The sequence below is a fragment of the Mchenga conophoros genome, linkage group LG6, assembly GCF_057382185.1.
Source record: "Mchenga conophoros isolate Kocher_MC1m ecotype Shallow Benthic linkage group LG6, M_conophoros_male_GT1.1, whole genome shotgun sequence".
In the NCBI taxonomy this organism is placed as follows: Eukaryota; Metazoa; Chordata; class Actinopteri; order Cichliformes; family Cichlidae; genus Mchenga; species Mchenga conophoros.
The window spans coordinates 41,342,283-41,363,481 of record NC_140531.1 but is presented as its reverse complement, the minus strand read 5'-3'; the positions used below and the strand labels follow the sequence as shown (position 1 = coordinate 41,363,481).

Here is a 21,199-nt window from a genome sequence, read left to right as displayed (position 1 = left end):
CCAATTGTTCTCTGTAATTAATGAATACATGCTGATTGGTTAGAGGGCATTTTTGACTTGGAGGAACTGTTTAAACATCTCTGGTTACATTTAATGTAAAACAGCTGAAAACAGTGAACACTGCCCCACAAAAACTCAATTAAAACTTTGTTATCTAGAATCTTCTTTAGATACCAGAATCCTGAGTCTTACATTTACACCATCTAATAGTAGTTGTCAGCATTTCTATTAAAACGACTGCAGTCATTCTATAAACTTAACTGAGCAGAAATTGCAGAAATATCCAACTCAGACACTCTGGCATTGAACATTATGCACACTACGAACACCGTCAAGTGAAAACTCTGTTCTTTTCTGAAAAGTCATGCTTGGGAAAGTGTTTTGTGTGTCCATTTATGGGCTTGTGATAAAGGTCAACACTTTTTGTGAGTCTTTGTAGCTCTGCAGCACTATTTGTATCTCTGTCTCTCTTTCTGTGTCACTCTTGTGAAGCAGAACAGCTGTTAGGGACAATATTAGACCATGAACACGGTTATTCTGCTGTCAGTTTTCCAGAATGCTGGTGATGGTTGCCTCAAATGCTAAAGATCGCATGATGTCTGTAAACACTAATAGCAGACATGCTATTCGACTATAATATAATATAATGCTATAATGTTGAATGGCTCACACAGCCCAGACCCATCAGGGCACGGCCACTGGGCCTTTGGGGATGTCAGGGTGGGTGTCTGATACCAGACACTGGCAACAATCCTTCCCTCTCCACCCGGTGGTGAAGTAGATCCGCTGTATCCTGTTGAATAATCCACAATCTTCCGCTTCCACAAAGTCAAATTGTGATTGCAGGATAAACAGGGTATTCCAGACAAAAGTTTTTCTCTGGGTCTACCCTGGGAAGACCTACCAAAGGAGGTGCTGAGGAGGTATCCTGACCAGATGCCAAATCTGGGTTTCTGTGTCACTGTAATCCTGGGAGCTGTGCTGTCTTGGGCAGTAGATAACATATCTATTTACATGGAAAACTTCACCAGAATGCAGTGGATCTGATGATTTGTTTTTGAGTGTAGCAGGGTTGCAATTGCTTACCGACTGCGGTGGTTTGGGAATGTCTTTGCCATTTGGAGGAATGAGCTTAATCTGAATGAATCTAGATGGGTAGATGGGTGTTACAGGAGAATATGGCATCAGTTTTGGCATGTCAGGACACAATTTTCTCAGCAGAGCAATGTATTGTATTGACATGCACAAAACTATTTACTTTCCCTGTCAGTGGTTTTAATGTTGTTCCGATTCAATTCAGTTTTATTTACACAGCGCCAAATCACAACAACAGTCGCCTCAAGGAGCTTTATATTGTAAGGAAGACCCTACAATAATAGATACAGAGAAACCCAACAATCATATGACCCCCTATGAGCAAGCACTTTGGCAACAGTGGGAAGGAAAAACTCCCTTTTAACAGGAAGAAACCGACAGAACCAGGCTCAGGGAGGGGCGGGGCCTAAAGACATGCTGTTTACGGACTGAGATGCCTCTTTATTTGTTTAGTGTTTTTGAACTATGATGGGTTTAGAAAAATATAAATGGACTGGTAATTATAGAGCCCTTTGACTCAGGTGATGAGTCAAAGGGCTTTTTGAGTTGTCAGCGTAAAATAACCATTGCTGTAGTTTTCCCTCACCACCATATTAGCTTAAAACATTATACAGAGCAATTTAATGTCTGACTGACACAAACTGTAAGGGAAGAGTCAAAAGTGATATAATGGCACAAATGGTTACAAAAACAGTTTGAAGATGATCGACATCTAAACGCTTGTTAACTCTCAACCTTACGATCTGAACAAATACAACCAGTTAATTTGAGCAGAAACTCACAGGCAGGTAATTATATCTTAGTGGGAGACTGAACACGTAATTAAGTTCCATCTTAAGACTGCAAAGGAATCTTCCGATGGGTCATTACACTCAATCCTACAGTTTCTGACAATAGACATAAATGTGCAATATGTAGTGTTTCAGTGTAAAGTCAGATGAGTTTTCTTGTAATGAAACTGTTCAGCAGATAAAATGTCTTTGTGTTATCTTACAGTGTGTAGTCATTCTGAGCTGCTTGGTAACTGCTACTCTTTGTAATCTAGCTGCTTTTGTCCCAGCGGGAGCGAATGCAGCAATCACACACCAAATGAAGCTAGCATTGTCTCACCTTCAACCCAAGACACATCTTCTTGAGTCTATAGCCATTTTCACACTGCAGTCGTGACATTAGACATTACCCAGTGAGGACAAATATTCAACACAGTTAAATCTGAAATGTAATGGTCTTCATGATCTCCAATACTGTCTGACGGTTAATTGTGCCAATTTCGCCAGGTTAGTGAATTCACAGTGAGTCAGCGTGCTCTGCATCCTCTGCCTAAACTGAGTAGTTACATCAGTGCGAATACACGTGACAAAGACTAACTCCTATTGCATACTCAACAACTTCGGACAACGTTACAACCAAAGCTTGAGCTGAATTTTTCACTGGTGACAGACTTTGTTACTTGATGGGAAATGATGGAAAACTCTAAAGGCTTCCAAACGTTGTGGCAGATTAAAACTGTGAGGGTGGTAGAGGGTGTAGAGCAGAACAAAGGGTTCATCCAGCAGGAGAACACTTAAGAAAGATCCCAGTTCACATCTGCTGAGTTCACATTTCCCTGTTGAGGCTCCACAGCTGCAGCGCCTTAACTGGGACTGCACTGTTATGATGGAGTTTGCATACAAAGTGATGACACAGTTGGTGCCTCTGGCTATCTTTTCTCTTCATGCATAGAATATTCTGTATATTGTTAATTATATATGAATTTTCTGTAACCCTGTCTCTCAAAATGACAGACAGCCTGCATTTTGAACCAGTTTCTCCCAAAGTGTCCAACATTTTCATGTGAAAACAGTTTATGTTCATCTATTCTCATGTAAATCTTAGTCACTTCTCAAAGCTGCTTCATAATGGCTTTTAAACATACTCCACCCAAATATTCACTGCGATCTTTAACCTGTTTCGCTTCTGGCTCGTCTCATATGGCCACTTGGTCAAAATCCCCCAGCACGACATTTGTATGCACTGTTTCAAAGTGAACGGTGAATATTGTGAATAGTGAGTGAAACTAACCGTAACACTAACCCAGCAGTTAAAAGCTCCTCGTTGACAGTCTTGTGATTTACGACACTGTTTCATGCTTTCAGGATTGCATCTAATGCTGCGGCTCTCTTAGATACAGCAGAGGACACTTTGTGTGTATCCCCGAGACTCCGGAAGCTTTAACAAAACTACTGCGTTTGAAGTCCCGTCAATGACTTTAAGCCTTATGATGCCGTAAAGCTTTTGTTATTTTCACAGTATCACACAGTGATGGCAAATAAAAACATTTCTATCTTGTGACAGGTGGCCGAATTCCCAGAGGAGCAGCTCCTGGTAGCGGTGTTCCCCGGAGTGCCAACAGCTGCTGAGCTCTTCCTGTTGCCTTATAAGAACCAATCAGAGGGCAAGAAAAAGAGTGAGGAAGCTCTGGAGCGGGTATGGGTGTCTCTAAGTGAAATTCACGAGGAGTTCAAATTCCTCCAACTTGATTATTGTGCCTACAAAACGGTGACTTGTTGTGTACTTTAACAGGCTTCTGACACAATTGTAAGTGCACTGAACCAAAACCTGGTGGAGTTCGAGCTGAAGCCCGGTGTGAGGGTGATCGTTTACAACACACAGTTAACACTGGGTAAGAAACATTTGCTGTCATTGCTTTTAATTTTGCCATCAAGTCATCATCTATAATATTAACTTCCGGGGGTAATGTAATTATGGCCTGCATGTTCCATTTTTCATTTTCATGTGCAGAGAAACAGAAGTGTAATAACTATGTTTTGACAACAAGAATTTTTCTTTGGTCCACCAATTAAAATTCCTGTCAGACCTCGTCTATCCCAGGCGAAAGAACACAGACGAGGATAGGAGGGGTTCGGTTTTAAGTGGAGCTCCTTGAGAAGAGGGATCTTTTATGCCTGCCATCAAAAGCTGAACATCTGTTCTATTTCTTTTACAGCCATCCAACCACAAAATGAGTGTTACACTGAGTATAATTATGTTGATTATTTAGTCCTTGAGAAAGAACACTGTACAATTTCAGGGCAGACTTTGGAATCATTCAAGAAGTCATCAGCAGTGTTTTGCGGGAAGGCTGGTTGACATTAGAGACCCTCAAATGCTCTCGTGTCAAATCAGCGCTGATTCACGGAGACACAGTAATTGTAAATAACATGGCTAGACTGGAAACCTCTACTTTTTTATTGGTTTGGAGCTCGGTACTGCTCAGCAGCTCCTGTGTCCCGCTGCTGGACAGGTCTTACCTTATATTCACTGCTTGGCTGGTTTCATTAGGCACACAGTCTCTGGAGGCACACAGCCATGAGTTGTCTGCAGCTCAAAGCGATGGGTATTAACAGCCTGGCATGTAGTGCTCTGTGACGTTTTGTGGTGTGCTGCACTCTAATGACATTGAAGGTGTACCCAGCTGGATCCCTCTTTATATTTCACCTCCCAAGAAAAGGTCTAAAAAGCCTTCAAGCTGCTTGAGAAAGGTCATCGGCACGCGCGCCTCCATCTCTTAGCTGAGGGCTCACGTAGCGCTAAACCCGTCACAGAAAAGCATCGGGCTTTTTCTTCAGCGACAGACATTAATGCACTCTTCAAAATAATGGGAGAAATTTAGGGTTTGTGCCTTATGAGCGAAACCGTGACATTAATCACACTGAACACTTGTTTGGTTCGGTACTTTTTTGAATGAATGTTGGCGCATTTAACTGTTTTTGTCATGGCTCGGCTGTGTGGCAGGCAGGAGGAGGACCCAAAATGCAAAACTCACACACACGGGGATGAACTCAAAAAGCAGCTTTATTGCTGACAAAAGACAATGGGAGATACAAAACTAAACTGGGAAAAACTAACGTAAAGCTCACCAGGAAACACGGGGGAATCACACACAGCATGAGGGAGAACACGACGCCGAACAGAGGGAGACTCAGACAGAAATACACAGAGGGTAAACGAGGAAAGTGGGCACACACGGGGAACACAGGTGACACTGATAATCATAACGAGACAGGGCGGGGTGAACTGAACATGACATGTAGAGGCACAGAGGTTCCGACAGGAGGAGAGAGAGCACGGGGAAACACAGACATAACGGGCTGGGGAAACATGAAACAACCACAAAGGGAGACGAGGGCTCATCAATACATAGAGGGCACACAGGGGGGAGAGAGCCATGAAGGGAAAAACACTTAGGGAACAACACAACAGGGCAACTCAGGAGACATGGCCTAAATAAGGAACGAAATACGAGAATACAAAGAAGAATACTGGGCCCACATGGCCCAGGACCATGACAGTTTTACATTCACCTGAAATCTTTGGATTTCCTGCTACTGTCAGTTTGTTTTGCCCATCAGCAGAAAGTGTAATTTCACGCTACAACACCTTACAGTGTTTCATATCTTAAAGATAAAAATATAATCTGGGGAGTCATTATTGTTCTGGATATACAGTATACTACAGTGTACGGGGTACAAGTATAAAGAAAATACGTTTTTGACCCTTTAACATCTAACAGGTCACAGGCAACACGCAGAGCATCTGTCCTTTTTATAGAATTTACACATATTTGGAACATCTGACGCAAAGGTTTCTATCAGAAATGATGTTGTGGAAAAATGTGTTATTGTAAGGTAACATCTTCCAGGTCTGATATGTAGCCCAGCCCTAACCCCGGTGACCTGCAGGATTTTTAAAGGTTCGCTTCATTCAAACTAGAAGCAGAGAAAAAGATAAATCAATAATGGATGTGACTACTCTTTGCTTTTGAAGAGGTGCCTGTTTTCTTTGTTGCACATACTTTTTCAAGGTACTCTACCTGTAGGTGCTACCACAGTGCCAGGAGCTATTTCAGGTGTATCTGTTGTCAGAAGTGAGTCTCGTTCATTTTTTCCATTCTGACAAAACTTTGCATTGTTTCTCATGCAGAATGAAGTCACTGTAGTATTTTTGGAAACCCAGAAAATCTCGCTGTAACAGCCAACCAATAGCTAGAATCTAGCATTATATCCTCCCGAGAACCAGCCCATTCATTTATGTCCTCTGAAATGGACATTTGTTTTTGCTCTATATCTTTTGACTAAGTCCTGATGCACTGAATAGAGGAAATCCTGGACTTTCCATTGGTATCTCATGTGTCTGGGTGTTAGCAACAGGAAGAAGCAGGTTCAATGGGAAGATTATTTTCTTCCTCGGTTCTCAGGAAGATATACACACATTATAATACATTCCCCGGAGGTCCTGTGATCTTTCCTACTTTATGGACTTCCATCCATTTCAGGAGTGAGTGAAACCTGCAGGCTTTAAAAGGCTTCCAGTTGCATAGAAGTGAGGATGCACATTTCTATAAAGACCAGTTCCTTGATTAAAGTCACAATAAGTACAACGTGGAATCCATTTTATTAATTATAGCTATTAATACTCGTACGCATAATTGTCTATTAATTACAGTCAATTATAATTGGAGAATAACCCAGGATATCCTCACTGGTCATCGGGCAATGAGTGAGCAGTATCTCCTGGAATTCGATCCACCTATATTGTTTCTGCCTCTGTATGTCAAAGTGGGCTTTTACAGCTTGAGCTGCCCACGGACTGCCATGATAAGTTTGCCGTCCACTCCTGATTGTCCCTGACATCAGGACAAGTCAGTCTCAGGGAGAATCTCAGCCGCTACTCTTTATGGCACAAAGTAAAATACTTTTTTTTCTACAACAGTTGAAATATTTTTAACTCAGCTGGATGTGCAGTCACCTCAGTTTGTGGGGCCTTTGTAGGTAAACACACATTAGAGCTCCGATCAGCATGAAACTGTACCGGTTCCATCAAGTGTTTGTCAGTTATGGACTTGGATGAGAAATTTGAAGGTGCAGCCATAAGAACAGCACAAACTTAACTATAACTTCTGAGTTTGAATTCTAGGGTCTGAAGAAAACGAAGCACTTCTTCTTCCTGTCTTATTAAGATAATATGTAGTTGTGATGGGGAAAATAGCAGCAATAGCAGCAATAACAACATATAACAGCAAATAAAATGAATAACTCCACTTTCAACACCTCTGACGTAACCTCCCAGGTCAGAGATTTAGTTAGCCATCGTTAGCCAGAGCTCATGTGTACTGTATTCTTTTTAGCTGTTCCTCCATGGAGGAAAAATCGTTTAAAAAAAGTGAATTCTTGCTGATATGTTGACTGCCAATTCCAATTATTTAAAGATCTTACACTTAGAGTTTAATAAAAAAAAAATATTGCTAATACAGGAAATGAGGAAAACGCTTTTGACTGAGCTGAACTTTCAAACTTTGAAACCTCAGAAGTTCTTTACTTTTTCAAATCTGGCGTCTTTATGATGAAACTGCTCAAGATGTTGATAAACTGAGATCATTTATGCATTCATACAAACATTTGTTCTTGTTTTAGCATTAGCATTTAGCCACATCTGGTTGACTTGTAATATAAATCTAACTGTACTTTTGTCTGTTGTTGGTTTTAATGAATCAAATTTCTATTTTTATTTCTATTCTGTCTCATTTGTCAACTGTTGATTAACGTTATGTTGTTTTTATTTTGACTGTCTAATGTCATCTCTGTGCACCTTCCTGCTCCCACAGCACCTTTAGTGGACTCGAGCCCCAGACACAGCAGCTCAGCGATGCTTATGCTCCTGTCAGTTGTGTTTCTTGGCCTCGCGGTGTTTCTCATCTACAAATTCAAGAGGTGCAAATCTTTCTGATTTCTTCCACCTGCTGTAGGGCCCCACTATATAACTATTACTCTGTTCTTCATTATTGATGATAGCAGATGAGCCCTGTCTAGACCAATCTATTATAGTCATATTTGGTATTTTCAATTGATAGATCACTCTGGAGTTGTCACTCATACTTGTGAGATTCCAGTGCATGAGGCGTGTGCAGCAATCAGTCACAAAATTCAGGGAAAACGAGCAGTAAATGGTTTAATATGCAGCTTCTCTGCCTTGGATCTTATTTGCTGAATAAATTATTCATACTCAAAATTATTCTTTTGAAAAGTCTGAGGGAAATGGAAAAGCTGTCATTAATTATGGATATGAAGTTTTTCCCATTAGTCTAAAGAGGATGCATTTTTCAAGAAATCTTACAGTTGACAAAACAGAGCAATTAATAACCCAAATGTATAGTAATTGCAAATAAATTGGATAATGTCTAAATAAAGATCTATATTAGGCGGTATAAATGCAGATGAGAAAAGAAACCAGTGTTACTGTAATTTGTCTATAAATTAGGCACTCGAGTGTAATTACAGTCAAGGCAAGTTTACAGTTTGTCAGCACCAAGAAACAGAATCATCTTTGAAAAAGTAGCTCAGTGCAACAGTCTGTCAGACTTCTTAAAAACCCACATTTTTAACTCGAAAGAAAAATAATTTTCATTTTTCTAAAAAATGTTGATCCTGCCAAAACATCACAGCTGGAAGCAGTGAGACAACAGAGCAGGCAATTCACATTTAGCACAGACGGTTCAAACTTATTCATCCCAAAGCTTACTCTGTGCAAAAGAGTCAATAAAGACAAACTGGATAATCAAACCAGTTATAATTATATTAAAGGTGTGCCCATTGATTCATATTATATAAGAAAAAACTACCTTTGAAGATGTCAGCTGTCAGTGAACTTAAAAGCTACAGGGAATGAAATAACCAGCAAAAATATATAGCATCGAAATATTGATTATTTAAAGGTTAACCAAAACTAGGACCAGAGTTGTTTTCTCCTTTGATCTGATGAATTCTGTAGTTACACATGTTATAGTTATGCTGACCTTTATTTGCCTCACCTGCTGAAGTTAACTGGCCTGAGAGAAAAAAGAAACCCTGCAAGGAAGCAAGTAATAAAGATCAGGACAAACTCGGTGAGAGCAGCTTGATGTGTAGAGGCTGATGTAGATGAGGCTGCAAAATCAAATAATTTATTCATAAAGTCGTGTTCTCGGTTGTAATTTACTAATGAATGTAAACTTGGGACTGCGGTTACATAGCCTTAGAAACACAACAACCCCACTGTGTGCATGCACAAACACCGCACCTGCACGTGAGATGGTTATCTAACATTTGTTGATCTTGTTTTCTGTAAATCCTCAGAAAAATACCTTGGATCAACATATATGCTGAGGTTAACCAGGAGAAAGAGCAAGAGATGATCGGCTCGGTCGGCCAAGGCGACAGCACGCCGAAAATTACTCTGAGTGAGTTCTCCACATCCAAAGAACTCATGGAGAAGGAGCTGGATGCCAGGGTCAAAAGTAAGTACCTGCTGAGAGTAGGGACAGGCGTTTCAAGCAAATACACTTCAATATTTTTTTGGGTTCTAGACGCGTTGCTGCCACCTTAAGTAGTAGTCATGGTGTTGGTGGGTTACTCTATTCACCTGCTGTAGAAATAAGAGAAAATCCATAAACAGGAAATGGCCACATAGATGATTTAACTAACTCACACTTTAAAGGCATGTAGATATCCAGAGACAAATAGAAGGCATCCATATACATATGAATGTATGCGATGCACTATGTACTGCATAATCTCATCTGTGTGAATATCAGCACTATGTGTCTTTGCGACGAATCAAGCCATGATTAAGACATTTTCAAAAATATAATACATGGAGCACAATGAAATCTGGATCTCAGTGACCTTGTCGTGGTCCAGCAAGGTCTGTGTCACTGCTACATTGTATTTTAGGACATTTAAAACATGCACTGTCCACTGTTTGGAAACTCGGATATTCCCTATACCGAGGTTTCAGACATGCCAAAACTTGCCAGGGCATGTAAAGATGGAATTTCAGGGACAAACTTTCTTTGTCGATGGCTTTATAGCAAAAGTCAACATGATAATGTGTAGGATAACTGTGCGTAGAATCACCTCCTGGGGATAATTTACATACTGAATCTGAATCGTCTTTTAAACAGAAATCCAGCAAATGAATCTCCTTTTTACCATTTTTGAATTATTCACAGAGGAGGAAATCCTTAGAGTAGACAAAGCCCGTGAAAGGGTTTTAGAGGGTAAGGAAAGATTCCAGTGACACCCACAGTACTGGGAATAATGACTAAATAATAAAACCAACATGTTTAGCATGTGGCTGCAGGACTCCATCAAACACAGAGGGAGTGGCCTAATCATTCCTCATTCAGTCACAGTTTGACTTCAATTTAAAAAGAGACATTCATTCATTCATATTTCATTACATGATAAAAAAAACAATAGGTTTGATAAGCTAATTGCTGCCCACTCTGACTGTATATAACAGAGTGGATTTTCTATTGTTACCAGTAGAAATGTACCACTTCTGGCAGCTGCAGACCCAGGATTGATTTGGCTCTGAGATAGTTTAAAAGACAGATTAAGTTCCTGCACTTTCACAGTTCTGGAGAGCTGACTGCTTCTGACCTGTGTGTTGAAATTCAGAGGAGCTGTCGAGAATGGAAACTCACACATTAGTGAAACCCTCAAGCAGCGAGGCCGTGAGTGTGCTGCTTCATTTCAGCAGAATATTTTTATCCAGGTCAATGTCTGATTGTTACTTTTTTTTTCTTTTTACATGTGATCTGTATTCCTGCACGAGAGTATTTTCAGTTTCTCCATAACTCATGTAGCACCTCGAGTCAGTGGACGGGGACGCACAGTAAAGTGTAACAAAACAACAATAAGTGTAAGAATAAGAGTTAAACAACATATTTACGAAACACTAATCAAATTACTACCATCTGATTCCACGTTTGAAGCAACAATGGTACATTGTTGTTTTTCTCTTAAATTAAAGGTACCATGTGGCTGCCGATGGGCCTGATATCCACTTACAAGAACATTATACTGCCACTGTTTTATCGAAATTTAAAGCAGATGTCCTCCTATGTGGATCTCATTTCTCTCAGAAACGAAACTCAGGTAAAAAAGAAAAAAGAAAATCATGTAATTCTTTGTTTTTACATTCATCAGGTCCCAATCAGCCCAAATAGCAAGGAGAAATTAAAAATGCATGCATTCATGAAAGAGTTCGGGTCTTAGGAGGTCAAATTCAAGCAGGTGCTCAGCACTACATGCATTTAGTGCAACAGAAAGTGTATCAAATCATCCCTGCCTGCCATCACAGGACAAGGATATTTAACCTCCTAGGACCTGTCGTCCACATATGTGGACATCACATTTTGGGTTATTTAGACCAAAATACTCAATTTTGCTCTACATGGGCCTGATATCCACTTACGAGGACATTATACTGCCACTGTTCTATCAAAATTTTAAATGAATATCCTCATATATGGCTCTTAGTTTTCTTAAAAACAAAAATAAGGTTAAAAAAAATCTGGTAATTCTTTGTTTTTACATTCATCAGGCCCCAATATGCCCAAATATCAAAGAGAAATTAAAAATGCATGCCATGGAAGAGCTCGGGTCTTAGGAGGTTAACGAAATGTATTTCACAACGAATAAACGCTGCTTTTTATTTGCACATTTCTGCAGACGTCCTTGAAGTTGCTGATTGATTTGTGCTATATGCCAGAGTAAATTAACAGCTATTCTTGTGTTTCTCACGTAAATGGCCTGTATTTGTATAGCGCTTTTACTAGTCCCTAAGGACCCCAAAGCACTTCACACATCCAGTCATCCACCCATTCACATTCACACACTGGGGATGGCAGCTATGCCACAGCCAGTGGCACCACCAGTAGGCAACAGGTGAAGTGTCTTGCCCAAGAACACAACAACCGAGACTGTTCAAGCCGGGGCTCGAACCGGCAACCTTCCAATTACAAGGCGAACTCCTAACTCTTGAGCCACGATCGCCCAACACAAATGGGGTAGACGTCCAGACTTTCGATATTTGTTTCTAAACTTCCTCACCGAGCATGTTCCAATTAATTGGACCAAACATATCATAACAAAAGCTGGCATATTTTTCATAATGGGTCAATTTCAAATTCCAACGCGTCTTAATAGCTTCAGAGCCTTTGAATGGAAATTAAGTACAAGGAGTCAATGTCAAAGAAGCTATTTGTTTTATAGTCATTAAAGCTCTGAATTAACTGTCTTTGTTCTTGGCTTTTTTTCCCCTCTTTCATTTCCTTTATTTATACTCAGGGGGAGTCGGAAATGCCTGCGAGAGCACAAGGGAGATTCCAAACTGTACTAGTGTGTAAAACTGGTGGAGCAGCGCTTCATGTACAGAGCAAAGTATTTCAGTGTCGGGGTTTTTTTTTGTTTTGTAATTCTCAACACAACTGATGTTAATAGTTTTCTAAGGGACCTCATTTATACAGACTTGCATGGATGTCTCATTCAACAACATCCATGCAGTTAATGTCAATTTACTCAATGAGATCATTGTAATTACTGACAAAACATATTCAGTTTTGTGGATGTATAAGCTACATAGCAGCATTCATTTGCAAAGTGAAATATCTTTCGTGGAAATCTATCAAAAGTTATGTACATTTCTTAAGGCGTTTGCTTTGAAAATCATTTCTGCCTATATATAGACTATAATGTCGGAGTCTTCAATCAAACAGGGAATATTATTGAAATGTACAATACTGTCATCTGTTCTGTTAAATGTATATATTATTACTTTCTACATGCTCGTAGTCTGAGTACCATGGCGGCAACAGAAGATCTGACGATGGTCTTTTTTTCTGAAAGTGTGTTTAAAAAGTCAAACATTACTTAAAGAAACCGATTTCCTTTGCTAAGGTCCTTAACTTGTGCATGTTCTTTCTGAGGACACAATTTCTGTGTTGTAGATAAGCAGGTGTTGTAAATAGTTATTTTCTAATCATGTGTCAAAAGACCCCAGTTGATTCTGCTGATTCTGTTTTGCTCTCATTTTCTTCAGTCAAGTGTTGGCTGAAATGAACCTGATAGAAAGGATTTATCTGTTAATGCAGGTAGAGCTGCATCGGCATAGTGCAGATGTCCCTCATGTTCTCTGAAAATAAAGTTAAAAGGATCATCCTCAACAGGATCATTTTCAGGATATTTGCATTTTCAGTACAGATATACAATAGACTGTCATTAAACTCTCTGAACCAAACATTTGCAACCAGAGCCCGACTCATTTGTTGGTCGGCCAATGCTGGCTATTTATCGATCTATCGATATTGGCATTTACAACAGCCGATAAATGAAGTTTAAAAGCTACGAAACATCCTTCAGACGTGCTGTTGTTATGACGTTTGTCCACCAGAGGGCACTCTGCAGGTTCCCTGCTGGGAACCACAAACGCAATAACCAGCTGGTCCGAGCAAAGTTGGGCAGAGTGTGAGCTCGTAAATAACTACAAATGTCAGGGAAATCTGTATATCCCATGTTTGAATCACCAAACATCTGTAGCAGTATTGGCCTTAAACGTCCCATTACAGTCCGGTTCTATTTGCAAGTGAGTCTGTGGCTCTCACTGTTCAGATTTGGCTTCGATACTAATGTTGAATCACTTTGGAAAAAAATGTATCTATTGTGGTGACCAGTGATCAAATTCACAATTTCAACTCATTGGGGAAAAACATGGTGTTTATTTTAAGTAGGCTTACAGTTGGGTTGTGGTTTCTGCTTCTTCTTTGGTTTGTGGCAGTTTCCAATGGAGCTCATGCCAATATTATTATTTGTAATGTCCTGCAATTCTTTTCAGTCATGGTGGTGCTGGCCGCTCATCTGGCCAATCCACCTCATTGGTCCAGATTCAACAGTAATAGGATGTATTGTTCTAAAACAGTTATGGTGCCTAGTGGGTAACTTCATACGACAAGTCCTTGATTTATCCACTAACACCACCGAGTGGTTGACATGGGTTTAAATCAGGACTGGTTATGATAAAATACTAGGAATGAATGGTGTTATACATTTCAAATTGTGTCTTCATTCTCTTCAAAGGACTGCTGTGTGAAGTCTTGTTTTTTTGTACCTTGCCAGAGCAGCATAATCAACATGGTGATGCCAACTAATGATGACAAAACATATATGGTGGTAATAAGTAGTTTAATTAAGTCAATGAAATTTTCTCTGCCTAGACTCTTCAGCCTGAACTACTTTTTAAGATTTCATTCTCAAAAACCAAGTCCATCTTCAGTCAGTAACAGTTCCACTACTGTAAGGCCAAAGTGAAGACGTTTGGGCTTTTTTGGACATGAGAACTTTGAGATACAGGAAACCTGTCTGTGCACATAACCAGACCAGAGTAAGACTGGTGAACTGGAAAATTTGCTTGTAAATTAAATTAGCCTTATAGCAATGAGTCGCATCGATGTTATTGAACTTGTTAAAAGAAAGTTCTGAACTGCAAATCGGATGCAGCACGATTGAAGTGAAAGAGTCCTACATTCATTTTAATCACAGTAACTCGATGCAGTCCAGGACACACCTGGGCCTCCAAGATGGTTTCAAGTAATGTGTACAATGTGAAAAGGTAAATCACTTATTAGCTCACAGTTTTTGGATTCCAATATCATGTTCTCCCATTATTTTCAGTTGTCATAGCTTCAACACTACATATATCTTTTTCCATGTATGCTATCAAACCCAACTTTAAGCCTACAAAGTGCTTTTGCTGTTCATTAGGATTAGATAAGCTAATGAGTCCATGTTCTACAGAGTGTGTTACCAGCATCTTTGGTGCTCATTGTGGCACAATTTTTACACCACTCAAAATGTGCAACTACTGCTATTCTAACAATGTGACAAAACCAGAACATTGTCTTCAACTGTGCCTGGAACAGTATGTATTTATTTAATGAATCCACAGTGTACAAACAGAGCTCCCCTGGCTGCCATTAGCCTCCATTCACAAACCAACGCTCCAGTCTCTGCTTTGCATCTAGTTTGAAATGAGTGAACACCGTCCTCCCAGCATGCAACTTCCCCCAGCTCTGCATTCTCCAGGCCTGCAAAAGCCAAGTGGCCTCGACTTGACTCCCGTTGCTCTCCCAGTATCCAGCATTGTTGATAATGAGAGAAAGCTGGACAGCTCAGGGGAGGGTGCCACATGCAGAGGTTTCCTGCAGTGCTCAGCTCAAGCAAACAGCAGTTCCAGGAGAAGCGAAAGGCTGCAAAAAGATATAGGCTGTCACATCACATATGCATTACCTGCAACAGAGTGCTCTCATCTCAAACCAAACAGCCAAGCCAAGCCTTGTTAATACAGACAGAACACACATTGAACAAAGATTGTTCTAGAGCTTTGTTGTATTCAACACATGCCATAAGCAAAGGATTGTTTGCTTGGCTGGATTTTGTTTGGGTAAAGGCTTTGATGGTGGCACTTTGTTCTGATTCTTATTAGAAAAGCAGAATTAGGGGGGACAGAAAAAGAAATCAAAAAGTTTCTCCATCCTTAACTACACATGGATATTGTCTTTGTTTTCTGTTGTTTTTCTCTCTCTTGGACCCTTTGAAATTGTGAAGAATGTACAATGAACATAGTACACTGGCTGTCCATAAAAGTTTGCAAAGAACAAATGCTTCAAAATGTGGTGCTTTATCTGCACCAGCACATTGGAAGTGCCACTAGTAAAAGAAAGGACTTTGATCACTGGAAACTTCTGTCTCATCTGATATCTTAAATGCCACATTATACCGTAAGCACCAGACAAATCCATACTTGAACCATAAAAGAGATCCTTTGCATTTGTGATTTTTCAGAAGGCAAAAGCATTGTAATGTTCTTCAGTGCACAAAAATCTACAATGCATGCATCATCAGTAATGTTCTGTTTCATCTTGATTTCGATATTTCTACGGTAAAGAAACTGTCATTTTGAAATTGTTTCAAATAAATGTATTTTTGTACATCAGTGCGTTCATTCTCTGGATGATGAATTTCTTGTGAACCCAAGGGTGCAAAGAAAATGATGTTCGCTGAGCATTACACTGTTTGCCTGATGACTCAACCAACCTCCAGTGCAGAAGCACAAAGCGAGGTCGGAAAAGCACCAGCAGTGTTGTCGGCCTTGTGTCTGGCCTGCAACCGCGGTCAGTGTCACCAAACCGTCACGGCACGGTGTCAGCTCTCACAGTCTGTCCAACTAATGGAATAAACACACTGCTACAGTGAGGAAAAATTTACAGAGAGAACAGCTCGAGCACATTGTTTGCAGTAATAAAAAAGATGGATGCAATGAAAAACACTTTAAATGTAATCAGGTTTTACTGCATGCCTCTATTGCATATGTAGATGTGCAACAGTGGCTGAACAAACTCCAAAAAGCTAAGCCAGTGAGCCAAAGTAGAACTGCTGGAAGTCCAAATATTTAACAGAACCCCTAAAACCTGAGAATCACGTTGATGAACTTCGTAAAATGCTTTGACAGATGAAATAGTGTGATGAATGTGCCATTAGATTCCAAAAGCAAAATATTTTTGGTTCATAGGGCTTCTTTTTTATTTACCCCTAACACGGGAAGTTCATTTTAATTCTGCATTGTCACTGACAATCAAAACAGGAAGTCACATGGCCCGTTTGCTACATGATTGGAAATAAAACAGAAACCAAACATAAGAAACTTGCAAAACATTTTATTGAACTTTTATTTTACCTTTGCTTATGTTCCCATCGTCCATTAAACCCCACCAGACCTTCTAACCATAGCTTTAGCTCTCACCGAGGTCTGGACCTGTATCAAGATAATGGAAATTGGCACAAATCAATATGTGACACTCTATATGGGAATTCTAAGGGAAGTCACAGCCCACACTACGGTGCCTCTCTGTGGGTTGTTTTTAGGTTTTTTAAAAACAACCCACAGAACCAAGCTCAGTTAAAATCCTGAGCCTGGTTCTGCTGGAGGTTTCTTCCTGTTAAAAGGGAGTTTTTCCTTCCCACTGTCGTCAAAGTGCTTGCTCATAGGGGGTCATATGATTGTTGGGTTTTTCTCTGTATGGATTATTGTAGGGTCTACCTTACAATATAAAGCACCTTGAGGTGACTGTTGATGTGATTTGGCGCTGTAGAAATAAAATTGAATTGACATTTTTAAGGGGTTAGGTTAAAACATGACTCATTGAGTTGGGCACTAGTAGTGAATCAGAGGCACAACAGGGAAGAGCCACTGAAGAAGCACGTTTTTCCCTGCATGCTATTTAAATTTCAAGTGAAAGAATTATTTTTTTGTTATTTTGTTCTACACATTTCATTTTTATACACTTAACACACATATTGCATATTTCCACACAGTTGGTCCCACACAAAATAAAGCCCTTTACAGTTTTATGGGTTTTTTAGTGTAAATGGCTGTATTATAGGACCGTGTCTGCTGTAAAGTGTAGACTTTTCTGTTGGACATTGGAGCACAGATGCTACACCTTATGTTGCAGTAAGAGAAACATTTATGAGCCTCACTAATTTCTAAACCTGCTTATGTCAGACATTAAAACAAGAGTAATTACTACAGTGAGCTTTTCTTTCAAGCGATGCTTATTTAATCCACAAAACCATTACAAGTTAATCAAAAATAATTATTTTAGTATTTAGTATTTATTTATTTATTGTCATTGTCAAGAACAATGAAATTGCGTTTGGGGCTTCCATACAACCCAAAAAAAAGAAGAAAATAATAAATACCCCTTAAAACCCAAGTGTACATATTTAACCCAGTGTGACTCCAATGCAATAAGACAATCCTTAGCAATAATGTTCGTAGAAATTCAGACAAAGACCTGAGAAACATGACAAAATACAACAATGCAACCCATTCAATATTATTGTACTGTGAGATATGATATCAGATATGATAGTTATCTATTTAAGAAAGGGGGGGGGGGGGGCCAGGAGGGGGAAGAGAATAAAGATATGATGCACCAATGCAGACCAGTTCATTGCTATTAAGAAGTTGGATATGGTTATTGTCCGTGAGAGGGGGGCAGAGAGTTCAGGAGCCTCACAGCCTGTGGATACAGGCTGTTGGCCAGTCTGGATGTTCTGGCCTGTATAGACCTGTACCTTCTCCCTGAGGGCAGCAGATGGAAAAGGTGGCGCGCAGGGTGATGTTGGTCCCGCAGGATACTGTGCACCCTCCTTAGTTGAAATAACTAAAAAAAAAAAAAATTCTAAAAATACTTAAAAATATATTAAGTTTACAGAGTTTAATCTATTTAATTACAGTGAGCTTTTGGGTTTAGATATATCTATCTATCTATATCTATCTATCTCTCTCGTCTCTCAGTTGTCATCAATGGCAAAAGCAGGACACATTTCCTTCACATTTCAGCAACTTTAAGGGCTCACTGGTCAAAGTAAGTATTAAAATGATGAGCAGAATTTTGTTCCTGGATGTTATGGTGACCTAAAAATGAGCTCAAAGAAAAGTGAGCTGGTGAGCAGCATGTGAACGGTTTGACAGAAAGTACCAAAAACTACTGAGTAAGTTACTGTTGTGCATTATTGTTACCACGTGAGCCAGTCTGAGTGTAAGAACTGTCAGATTTTACCTATTTAAAAACGCATCATGCAGAGGTGGCTGAGACAGAATAAAACAGAGCCAGCCTCCACAGCTCCCAAGCAGCCACACAAACGACTTGTTCAAAGTGATATATGTTGTTTAAAAGTTAAAGAAGCTGCTGGAGTTGAAATCTGCTTCAGGGTGAGTAACGACTGGAATAACAAATAAATGTATCTAAAGAATTATGACGAAGATAAAATAAGAAAAATAAATAAAAATATAACAACTTCATAATTATACTATTCGAATCTTTGATGACAAAACAAAGACTCCACGGTGTTCCCTCCTGCACCGTATCAAAAGAAGTCCTGAAGCTTTAGTGTTATTAGGTGTCATAAAACAGAGGAGCCATCACTGCTTGTCAATGCAATACAGAAAACACTGGTCATGCGTCTGACCCGTCTACTGAAAGGTTAAAAAAAAAGAAAGATTTGTTCTACAATATAAAAGCAAAGTAAGATAGCACAGTGTTGTCTCACACAGATACTGTGACAGTTAAATGGAGGAGGTCTAAAGTGGTACAAAAGTGGTAAAAAAGCACAAAAGCAATGATCAAGTTCTTCTGTTTGAAGGAGAAAATATCGGCCTGCATTGCACCTTTCATGAACATGTCAGCAAGTGTCGAAAAATACTTCATGTCTATGATTATGTTGTTTTGAAGAATGAGAGGATGCGGCAAAACTTCAGCTGCCGATAGACTCTGTCAAACTGACAAAGATATAAAACTGCTCCATTAACTGTGTTAATCCAATTATATTTAATTTTTTTTTATTATGTTTTATTTATTTACCTCACAAAGGTCGCCTCGAGGTTCTTTATAATGTAGGGTAGACACTTTAATATTAGAGAGGAAAATCCTACCAATCAGACAATCTTAGAGATAGCAGGAAGGAAGAATTCCTTTTTAACAGGAAAATGCCTCCAGACTGAGCCCTGGGAGAGGGAGCGCTCTGCCATGATTGGTTTGGGGTGACAGGGAAAGAAAGGAGCAGGCTCCACATTCTGGTTGAATAAAAATGTTTTATATTTTTGCTTACTAGGAAAAGAAAATAGAAAATTATACAAAGCACAAAAAGCTCTTTATAAACATACATTTATTTTAATTATCTGCTATAAGAAAATCTTTCATGTAAAAGAAATCGCAGTGAGACTTTTTCCTAAATAAAGGTTAAATGAATGAAACAAGAGGATGAGCGTGGACTCTGTGTGGGCCGGAGGTCCCATCGCTCTCATTGCTGGGTCATTACTGTCAGTCTTCCAATTAAAGTTGGTGACTGATGAACCCAGAGAACTAAGTAACTTTAAAGGCAATCACAGCTGTGTTTTCTCAGGCATAAGGGATGGTAGCAAACGAAAGCATACAAAATTAAGCCACGACTTTAAAACCACTGCAAAGAAATGTTCTGCTGCTTTGACACATCCTGTCACACTGTAACATCACTCAAGAATAAAAGGCCAAGGCACAGATTTTAACTTATTGAGGATATGTTGGAACATATCCTGAGAGCTTTTTGTGCTTTGTATAATTTTCTATTTTCTTTTCCTAGTAAGCAAAAATCTAAAACATTTTTATTCAACCAGAATGCGGAGGCTGCTCCTTTCTTTCCCTGTCACCCCAAACCAATCATGGCAGAGCGCTCCCTCTCCCAGGGCTCAGTGCTGCTGGAGGCATTTTCCTGTTAAAAAGGAATTCTTCCTTCCTGCTGTCTCCAAGATAGTCTGATTGGTGGGATTTTCCTCTCTAATATTAAAGTGTCTACCCTACATTATGTTGGAACATATCCTGAATATGCCCCCAAATTGAAGAGGACAGAATTTTTTAAACGAATAAATAGGTGAAAAAATTCAAACAGCTCTTCAGTTCTATTTATTAGCAAAACCACTTTTGATAAATTGTACATGGATGCACAGGATCTCATACTGTTTGTGCTTTTTAGGGGAAGCAAAGAGTTCTCTGTGACAGAAAATAATATGGAAAGACCCGAAGCTGCATTTATGCATTAATGCTTTGGTGTCATCAGCTGATCGGGTTTAGGGTCACATGGCGACATGAACGGTGCAGCCTACTTAACATGGCTCTGACCTCAGCAACCTCAACACCGCACCAGTGACGTGAGAGCGCGAGAGTGGGGCTGCGAGGGCCAATGGAGCAATTATCGTGATTATTGATTGGGGCTTTAATCATCACCACAGTGAATCTATGACATCACGGTGGGACAATTTGATCTGTGCGTCTCGTCACCCTGACGAGTTACATCTTTAACGTGACAGCACCTACGCCACACCCCTGCATGCAAATCTCCAGTCATCCGAGAGCAAAGGGATTGGAAGAGAGATATTTGTTGTGCTCGATGACAGACTGTTTTCCAGAGAGAGGACAGCATTGTCATCTCATCTCCCTCTCCATGCTTCCACCCACCCGCCCCCCCGGGATTGCTTCCACTAGAGTATGAAAATACCCTGTCACTTAATAAAAGCCTCCCTCAATTACAGTTTATTTCACTTTTTTGTTGTTTTCTCTGCTGTGGCAGATGAGACTTGGGCATGAAATGGAATTATTGGAGTTATCAATGCAAGATGGCAAAGCTGGCACAAACAAAAGCCATTTGTC

General features: G+C 39.8%; 1 protein-coding gene across 1 annotated transcript in view; it reads left to right on the top strand.

The window, feature by feature from the left end:
• sorcs3a (sortilin related VPS10 domain containing receptor 3a) overlaps window positions 1–15,954 on the top strand; it is a 240,608-nt gene extending 224,654 nt beyond the window's left edge. Inside the window, exons 23-27 of the mRNA XM_085278118.1 lie at window positions 3,430–3,561; window positions 3,658–3,757; window positions 7,739–7,844; window positions 9,246–9,406; window positions 12,246–15,954. Coding sequence (XP_085134244.1) covers window positions 3,430–3,561; window positions 3,658–3,757; window positions 7,739–7,844; window positions 9,246–9,406; window positions 12,246–12,304 — 558 coding nt within the window. The 3' untranslated portion in view covers window positions 12,305–15,954. The remainder of the gene's footprint in view (window positions 1–3,429; window positions 3,562–3,657; window positions 3,758–7,738; window positions 7,845–9,245; window positions 9,407–12,245) is intronic.
• Window positions 15,955–21,199: the final 5,245 nt, after the last annotated feature.